At 37.1% G+C, this 10,024-nt stretch overlaps 1 protein-coding gene across 1 annotated transcript in view; it reads left to right on the top strand.

Annotated features, from left to right (window-relative positions):
* The window catches only part of GABRG3 (gamma-aminobutyric acid type A receptor subunit gamma3), a gene marked incomplete at both ends in the record, with an annotated part of 334,257 nt that extends 330,869 nt beyond the window's left edge, over window positions 1-3,388 (top strand). Inside the window, one exon of the mRNA XM_084276526.1 lies at window positions 3,110-3,388. Coding sequence (XP_084132652.1) covers window positions 3,110-3,388 — 279 coding nt within the window. The remainder of the gene's footprint in view (window positions 1-3,109) is intronic.
* Between the last annotated feature and the right edge of the window lie 6,636 nt (window positions 3,389-10,024).

The raw sequence follows: 10,024 nt of genomic DNA, 5'->3' as shown, positions 1-10,024 counted from the left end.
TTTTAGCTGAGTTTCATAGAAAATAATTAATTTATGCCTATCTGTAAAATCTTTAGCTAGCTTTCAGGTGGATTTTTCAAATAGTGTAGGCACAGTTAACACAGTTAGTTGTATATCTACAAATGGAATAAATTCTATTCCCCAAACCTCTAGATAATTATTTATATTTGTACAGGGGTAATAAAGTTAAAACTGAACACAAAATCGTGTCTCCAAGTCATACGAAATCTGAAACTGGAATACATACTATAATATATATAAACATAAAGCATGCAGAGGGACAGTTAATCAGCTGGTTGGATGGCATTCTTCAGAGCTGGCTGATCCAAATAAGAACAGGGATAGAACTAAACCATTGCCTTTGCATTTTCTGTTTTAGGTATGCTGAAGTTTCTCATTTACAATGGCTAGCTCCATGTTTCCACCTTATCTTTTACAAAAAAAATATTATGCACTTCTTTTTCTTTTTAGCTGAGCTTTCTCATGTATTTAAAGAGGTCATATAGCTCTGAAAGTCTGCTTATTGACAATGAATGGTTTACTGCAAGCATTGCATTTTTAGATTTGCTACTGCTGTCATTCCTTGGATAGACTTTTCTAAAAGATGAAGTTAATAAGGCACATTGACTGGGTAGCAGCTCTTCCTTTTTTTCCTAGTTAAAAAGGAAAAGGAAAAAGAGACACAATTAAAATGACAATAGGGTTTAACACTGATCTGCTTGGAAAGTAACATTTTCAAATTTTTTTACTTCCTCTTTTTGTTTTATTGCTATAAGGCAGATATTGAGCAGGGTCTTGTTGTATATGTAAGCAACTTCCATGTTCAAATTGAAGCATACCCAGCATAAAAGAAGCAGTTTCCCTGAGTCTTGAGATATCATCTTGTATGTTCCAGCCTTGCAGTGATGCCACCTGAAAGGTGAAATGTATTAATCTTAGCAAATCCATAATCAGATAATCCTTCCTTGTGTTTTTCCCTCTGGAGAACACACTGAAACCACGTCTAAAATAATTTTCTTAGGAATGTTTATCACCTCATCTTAACTGCCTTATCCAAGGCACTTGAGAAGCGCCTTGCCTTGCCAAATCTCTCAAGCAGCAGTGGGCTGATGTCCACTGTGTCTAAACCACTCTCAGCAGGACTCACAGGACACAGTGAGTGTGTCCTTCACCTTCACCTGGTATCTAGTCACTTCAGGACCCTTCCTAGCTGACAGAGATTAAAGCAACCAGATTATCTGTATTATCAGGGTATTTCTTTTGTCTCCTCTCCTGAGCAGACAGCTGGTATAACAAAACAACAGCAACAAAAAAAAAAAAACAACAACCCAGACTATTGATAGATGAGAAAGTTTCCTTTGCAGAACCAGGACACTTATTTCTCTTCACTTACCAAAATCATCTGGAGAAATCTAAATTATCGTTTCTTCTTTTTAAGATCAATATTGTAGCCAGCATAAAAAAATTCAGTCTCTGAGTAGGAATTTTTCATAAAGACCTGCAAGAAATGAACAATATGTGACACAGTGGTGTAGCAGAATTCCATGCATACTTTAGTCTTTTTGTTTTTCTCTCCAAAGTAAAAAACTGATTGATCGTACAATAATCTTAGACCTTCTCCATGTGGCAACAGTTTGTAAAGCTCAGATACCAGCTACCCGAAACATTACAAATGAGAGAAAAGACCATGAGGGTGTAATTTGTGTCATCTAATCTCAGAGATAAAGTCATTCACAGCAAATAGATTTGTAATTATCTGTTCCTAAACTGGAATCCATTTACAGTCCACAGCACAGTGCACCTGAGAGATTTTAGCTATCTACTTATGATGAGATGAGTAACTGGCTGGATGATACCATAGGACCATTGTTCAGGTGCAGTTATGTATGCTGGAGATGTGAGCATCCAAGAAGAGGGATGTCACATCAGCTTAGCCTTTTTAATGAGATGGGTAATATTATCATGTGCCACACCAAAGGATTTGGAGAAAGAAAACAAAGTCAATAGATAACTGAAATTTTCCCCTGAGGGACATCAGGCATATCACTGACCCGTTTCACATACTGAGCAAAAGTTTTCCGATACACCCCAACACATTCAAGAGGAAATGTTGCGTATTTTGTATAGAAGGTGTAGAAGCAGGGGCACAGAGCAGCCTCCAGAATGCAAGCAGTCATTATGCAGAGGCATGGCTATCTTGGTAGTACATGCCTGGCATGCTCCTGCAGGAAAAGGCAACGCTCAGTGCAATCACAGGGAGAGGAATGGCCCCCAAGGTGGAGAAAACCACACGGACAGGGCTGGAGTCTGCTTTGTTGGGGAGAGGGAGACAGGCAGCGAAGATGACGAGACCTTTCCTAGTGATGCCAGTGGAGGAGGTGACATTTGTGAGGATAGAATGGGTGGCTTAGTGAGAGAGGAGACTATTGTGAGAAAGAACCTCTCATGAAAAGGAAATGGTGTGACAGAAAAGCTGACATGGTGTAAACAGGGAGAACTCTGTAGGCGCGAGTGGTACTGAGAGAACGCATGATATCAAAGTGCCCTATTTCTGAGGCTGGTTAGTGTGATAAGCACTAAGGGGATGTGCCTGGGGTGACATTTTGAAATCCTGTACTAAAATCATCACTATCTGTTGTTGACCATATCTGTTTTTAAAAGTCACAGTAAAGTTACGAGCCAGTGAATACAGCTACAGAGTGGAGATTGTTCTGTAATTAAATGGGGAGGAGGGACATCTTTATTTTTCAGAATCCCTTCTTAAATGCAGTAGCTGCAAGTGTTTAAAGTGATTTGCAAATAATATACTGACAGGCAAGTGAACTCCTAAGTGTGAAAAAGTGTTTACTAAGAAATATATGCTTCAGTTTCCCAAGTAGAAAATGAACCTGGAATTATTTAACATGCCACTCCACGATATCTCAATGGAAATTCATCTGAAAAAAAGGCATCTTTTGAGGGAAAGAAAGATGCATCCTAAATCTAGAATTCCTATAGTATCAACATCTTATTCTCAACTGCTGTGGTTTTTTTCACCCACAATTATTAATTGTGATCTGCATCATCCATGGAAGCTTATCAAACTGTTGGTTTCTTTTTCTCTCCTCAGAATTATTCTGTACTTGATATGAGACCACCAACTACAGTCATCACGTTGAACAATGCCATGTATTGGCAAGAATTCGAAGATGCATGTGTCTATGAATGTCTGGATGGGAAAGACTGCCAGAGCTTTTTCTGTTGTTATGAAGAGTGTAAATCAGGCTCATGGAGGAGAGGACGAATTCACATAGACATCTTAGAACTGGACTCTTACTCTAGGGTCTTTTTTCCTACATCCTTCCTGCTGTTTAACCTAGTCTACTGGGTTGGATACCTCTATCTTTAAATGTTGCCTGTAGTGGTGAAGACTGCTGTGTTTTCACACTGTGGAGGGATGGTGAAAGTGCAGAAAAAGTGAAGGACGCGGTCAGTTTCATCTCAAATTACAAAGGCCACATTAACCTTCACCATTAACCTTCTGATGAAGAATTTTAATATGTAATTGCCTGAAAAAAGAAAAACATGGAAGAATTCTCTCCTTACTGCTATTCATTTTAACGAAAAGATTCTTAAAAATACAGCTGAATTTGTAGTGTAAGCGATGTTTATGAATAATTATTGTACATTAGAATCTCTACTATTCTCCCTTGGCATAGAAGCTATACACAATTCAGGCAAAGGTTAAATATGTAATTTTACTTTTGTTTTCATTCCCATACTTTCTTCAAAATGCTGCCATATCCCTGAGGCTCAGAGCAACAGACACTGGCACTGGCAAGTAAGCCGAAGCCGATGAAACCACTCATTTGTATTTAAACTTGCTTGAGCTATGTCCCATAGGTTTTGGGAAATATTTAATTGGTGATCTGCTTGCTGTAGAGAAACTACCAAAAGACAGTAGGAAATGTCTCTGGTGGGATCAAAACATGGACGGTACTTTCTGCAGAGGTCTGGGATTCATGGAATTATCCACTTACCTACATGTATTGGTTTTAACTAAGGTGAAAAGGCAAAGTTAGAAGAAAGCTATTATTTTGATATAAATAAAAGACTTGCCTATCTCTGAGGCAGCTGTAGGCAGAACTTCTACTGTTTTTCAAGCTTTTAACTGTCTTTTTTATGACTGGTTAAACACAGGTAAACACAGGATGGTCATTGATTTCTAAAGTACTCAAAGCAGGACAAGATTTCTGCTTGTTTGTGTCATTGTAGCAGATCATAGTTGATAGGTCATGAGTAAAAATCACTATGTAATAGCACTAGGAATATGTGACTTTCTTCAGATTGCAATTTACTACAAGTGCTCTCATGCATTCTTATTTTTTTCTCTCAAAGTTATTTTAGAAAATTGAAAAACCTGTGTGCCAAAGGACTTTGTTTGTTCCTTCTATAACATTAAATGTTGCAGTCCTTCTTCATGGCAGTTGTTCCCTGGGTCTGAGCTGAGAACGGAACACTTTTGACTTGAATAGTACATTACAAGAACTCAATTGTCACACTTGGATTAAACACGGAATAGTTGCCACATGTAGGAAAAAGGTTGTTTCCATTTTTTTCCTAAACTACCAACTATATTTTACCCTAGAATGCTTTTTTGTATTTTTCAAGCTTTTGACCATTAAATTCTTAAACTGCCAATTTTTTCAAAAACTAGTTTTGTGGAACTAAACTACATGATGTCTTTTACAGACTTTCTCAATAGTTGTTATTAAGCAAACAAAACAGATTCAAAACTAAATGGCAACAGCTTTTCACTACCCTTTGGATGACAAGCGGTTACAAATGATTGAAGTTAAAACATACCTAAAACAAAATTCTATTTTTTTCCTCTTATGGAGGACCTAATAATATTTTATCATCTCAAAAAAGTGTGTCTCTTCCACACATGATAAAAAATGAACAGTAGATGTGGTTGAAGAGCAATTCTTTTTCAAACCTCAGAAGTCAAATCCTGCAAACAAGCAAAAGCTATTGCAATGGTAATTCTAAAGGAAAAGAAATGCTGTCATGTTCTTTGAAACATCACTGTCTGTCATTGCTGTTTCTCTGTGCTTCCAGTGAGTTTTTAATTGGGGGAAAAAAATTACTAAGACAAAAGTTAGCTGTAGTTATTCAAAATACTTTCTTCTGTTTTTCACTTGTCTAAAATATGAGAGACAGAGCTGGGTTTAGATGGGGAAGAAAAATTAGCTCTCTAAAGACTGACAAATTTCAAATGAGAAGAAAAAATTTGGGATCAAAACCTTATTTTTAGCAAAAAATCTTCTAAATCATTTATAATCTTCTGATTTCAAAACACATGTTGAAGTTTTGGCTGACTCTCAGTAGCAAATTACTCTGTAAACTTTATTACTCTGCAAATGTGTGTCCTACACTTGAAATACAGATTTTATTTGAGAATAAGAGTTACATTTTTAGCAGTGCAAGAAGGTGATTGAATTGAATTTAAATATCCTGGTCTCTAACTATAAATTAGTCTAACAGCCACTTTCAGCCATATTTTGCAAGAATACTAGAAATATTTCAAGCTTAAATAAAAGAATGGAAACAGTACCCTTTAGGGGCCCGATCCTGCAAACCCTCTGCACAATGCATTTTGGTGGGAGTATTGAGACAGATGAGGCACAAGGACATGCCTTCCATCTTGAACTGGTAAAACGAGGTTTATTTAGCAGCTTCATACTTGAGTGAATATCCTGGAAGTAAGTGTGGAAGAGAAACATTCCGATTTTAGGTGATGAGCATATACTTTCCTACACTGCTTCTTACAATTATCCATTCCTGATAGAAGCACACAATCCCATCACATCCTTTCTCGGCAGATTGATTCTGACAAGTCCATTCATGCCTGTTTTCTGAGTGTTTTCAAAGCAGAAGTTGGAAGAATAAAATTCCACTTGTTTCCATGGTCCTGACCATGAAAGAATCTCCAGGCTCTAGTTGCTTCCACTCTTATACTGACAGCAGAGAACATGCTCTGTTATGTAATATTTTCTACTCTGGGGCTATGTTTGAAAAACTGATTTGTATTCCAGGTGAGCGTCTGCAGACTGGCAGGTCCAGAATGCATTCCTCTGCTTATTCCTAGCTGTGTGGTTTACTCTCTCTGCTTCACCGCTCTGTGCTTTGGCAGCCACTGTGAAAATGTACGGATCAGGAAAATCGAGCTTCCTAGGCCCCGCATCATTCAAAATGAAATTATTCTAGACACCTAGATAGTATGTGGTCTGCATATATCTATGTGCCATACTCTTCTGTAGTAGTAAGAATATCTTCATTAACCTCCAGATATTATTTTTCTTCTTTAACAAATTTGAAAAAAATGAAGATTTCTGTGCACTGTCCCACGAGAAATATAAGAACCACATTGTAGCCTTTAGAACATCATCTTATCAGATAATTTAATAATCAAGACTTGCATTTATTCAACTACTGTCTTTGGTTATTTATCGTTTATATTTACCCTTCCAAGGAAGGGAAAGGAATGGAGAAAGGCAAAAACAAATGGCTAGCGAAATGAACACATTTGGCTATTTATGTAAATCCACAAAGTTAATTCTGTTCATATTATATTCTTTGGTCTTTGAAGTTACAGAAAAAATGTGAGGGTTTGTTTAGGTAAGCAACCAGGATCTAACAGTGTTTTCCTGAAATGAGGACAGAATTTTCCAGACAATTAAGAAAGTGTAAGAATACTATTCTCCTTAATTCAGTCTTCTCAATTCTTCTGTCCCTGATGTCTAACATAGTGACGGTTCCTTCTTTTAAGTCATGCTTCCAAGATGAATTGTATAAAAACTTGCAGCCAGTTTATGCTGCTTCCATGTCCAGCAGTAATGTGGAACTGAAGGATGCCATATACCACACAATTCTAATGTAACCTTTTAATCAAGAAGTACGGCTGTAGAGTAAAACATCTCAGGCATTTTGATAACCTATCTTCTCTTTCAGATGCTCATTTTCTCCTTCATCAACTCTCAACTGTATATTGGTATAGTGTACATAACAATAAAAATGATAAAAATTACAGCAGGAAGAATCACAAAACTCCAGAACTATCTTCATGGAGACAGCAATAAGTAGTGAAGCTAAAAAAGGAGGAAGAAATTATTTTTTATTGCTCTGCAGTTCTTATCTGTCCCACTCCTGTTATTCAATTCTTCCCACCAACTACCCACAGTTAATTCCAAATCATCCACCTGGCAGTTTGCACATTCATCAGCTGGGATAACAGTGACACATGAGTTTTTAGCTGATAGGAAATTATATTTCTGGAACTGGAAGCATCCTGCCAAATAACTCACATAGATTACTATCTCAAACACTTTTGCAGCCCTAATGTGTCTCAGTCTAAAAGCTCATCTGGCTGCATGAATTTACTGCAAATCACCGCTGTCCTTTCATGAAGGGAAGGATGCTGACCTGCTTTTTACACCAAATATCACCATACATCTATAAAAATGACTCTGCCCTCTCCATGCTTCAGGAGACCAGGTGCAAGACAACTCTCAGAAGACCATAGTTCCTGTACTGCTGATTCTGTGGGAAGGGAATCCCAATATTTTAAGACAGATTTCATTAGCTTTACAATGTGGAAGGCTGGTGTTACATTCAAAGGTGTAAAATGAAGTACCCACTGCAACTTGTAAAGGCTGTCCATTACTGACTGTGCTTTTTGACTGTGCTTTTCCCATTGGCTGCTTTTTCTGTGTTTCCCTAAAGCACTAAGAAAAGGCAAGTCATATCCCGTAATCTTAGCTGCCCACACAATTAGATTTTTTTTTTCAAGGTATGTTATTATTCTTGCTTACAATGAAATCTTTGTGCCTCTTATATTAGTGCCTTTCGCATTTCTTGATATTGAAGGATATACTATTCATCTCCAGAGAGTTAGAAAGACAATGACCTTGCTGGAGCGTCTCCTGAGCACCAGTGTGTGACCAATATTCCAGATGTCTTCAATTTACATAATGAGCATTTGTCAGACTTTTGGTGGGTTTTTGGGGTTTTTTTGTTTGTTTGTTTGTTTTAAGCAGTCTGGAGGATTCTTAAGTAACAAGAAAACTGCAGTGAGATATCAGCAGTTTAGCAGAATCCTTCCTTCTCCACTCAGCAGCTTCATTCCACCAAAAGATGAGCATAAACTCAAAGCTGATCTATACCTCATCCAGGTCACTTCCCAGAAGACTGTTTAAAATAGGCAAAATACAAACTATGCATTGAGAATGCATTTATACAGCTGAAAGGTGAGGCTCTTTCTCCTGTAGAGCTTTTTGGGGTTTTTGGAGTTAATTTGAGATACTCCCTCCATCTCTCCCTTCACTTGTACAATTGGGAAGCACAAAATCTGCTCAACTTACACTTCCACACTGAAAACTTACACTGAAACACTTCCATACCAAAAAAAGTATAGCTTCATTAGTATTATAGTGTATTAATATGCCTACAACTTTCTTATGATTTACCATGTTGTCTTCTTGAAGTGTTCTAGTGTATATGTGAAAAATGAAGGCCTTCCTTTAAGACTCAGTGGCCTTAATAGTTTTACCCTTTCCCCTGGGATCCATGGTTTGTCTGGACAACAAAGAAAACAATAGATAATCTACTTTCCTCATCATTTAGCCATTGGTTTTGTTACTGAAGCCAAAATTATGTTTTATATCTAAAATGAAGATGTTTTAACAGAAAAAAAAAATATCTCTAACTGAATTGCTTTGACAAGTTAAACAGTAAATTTTTGTACACCATACCTGTGGTGGGTAACTCAAAGAGATATGCTACCCTATAACACTGTTATAGGGTTATAAATCCTGAATTAGGGATAAATATTGTTCTAAGCATCCCATTTACCTACCAGCTGTTCTTAAAGTTACTTTTGATTGCAACTGACTTCAAACACTTGTTCAGTGTCCGATGATATTCCTCAAGGGAGATAACAAAGATCTGTGATTATGTATTCCTTTCTCAAGATTTTACTTTCTTTTAATTTTTCTTTTTGTTGTGGGTCCTCAAGTCAGTGTCTGTATGCATCTGGAGTCCTCAAGGGTTTTCCTAAAATGTATGTGAAATTAGATAATAAAATTCATCATGAAGTTCAGTGCCTCAGAGTTGGACACCTGAGAATTTTGTATTTTCCATCAAAACATGCATTTTGATCTTCTAATCATTTGCTATGAAGCATATTTTATGAAGGATAAAGTAGAGACGGCATAAGACATGTGGTTATGTTTATTCATACGTCTGAGGGTAGATGTTCTCAAGGACTCAAGTCCCAGGCAAACCAGGCACTCTTACAGTTGCTTACTTGCCAGGTAATCTTTTATCTAGGTAACAAAGGACACTAGCCAGAGGAGCCACAACAGCCTGTCTGGTGTCAAGTAACTCAGCATTCATGTAACTCAGCTTTACTTGGAGGGCAAAGCCAGACTGCAGAGCTTCTTATACAGGAGGCCAGGCGCTCCCTTCAGTGCTTAATACCACGCTAAATACACTCCTAATGTCTCTCTACCTTCTTGCAGCCTATGGCAGTGTTTGGGAGAGATGAAGCTCTTCTGACACAGTTTATTTTAAAATACAAAGAGTGAAATATCACACTGAAGTTGGTGACTGCTTGTTATGGAAACTGTGTTATGATTGCAAGTTTTAAAAAGATCTATAGGTCTGAGTCAGAAACTTCCTTATTAATCAAGATCATTGACCAGAAGAGCGGTTTAAGTTAAAATATTCTTACACACAGACAGGAAGAGTTTCGGATTGTTCTGGTAGGGTTCACTATCTATTGACTGGCTTCAAAGCTTGTGAAGAACAGATTTGTAACTTAAATACTTAAAGTAAGATTTGAAATGTACATGCTTAAAATGAGGCCTAGAGCTAAGAAATGCCAAAATTTCTGAATTGTAAATTAATATAAAATGGTTAAAGATACTGATATTGTTGACATATTTGAAAAAAAAAAAAAACCCAAAAAAACCCCAAACAAAAA

Source organism: Gallinula chloropus (genome assembly GCF_964237585.1).
Source record: "Gallinula chloropus genome assembly, chromosome: 1".
Lineage (NCBI taxonomy): Eukaryota > Metazoa > Chordata > Aves > Gruiformes > Rallidae > Gallinula > Gallinula chloropus.
The sequence above is the reverse complement of the archived record's forward strand: the minus strand, read 5'-3'. Positions and strand labels throughout refer to the sequence as shown.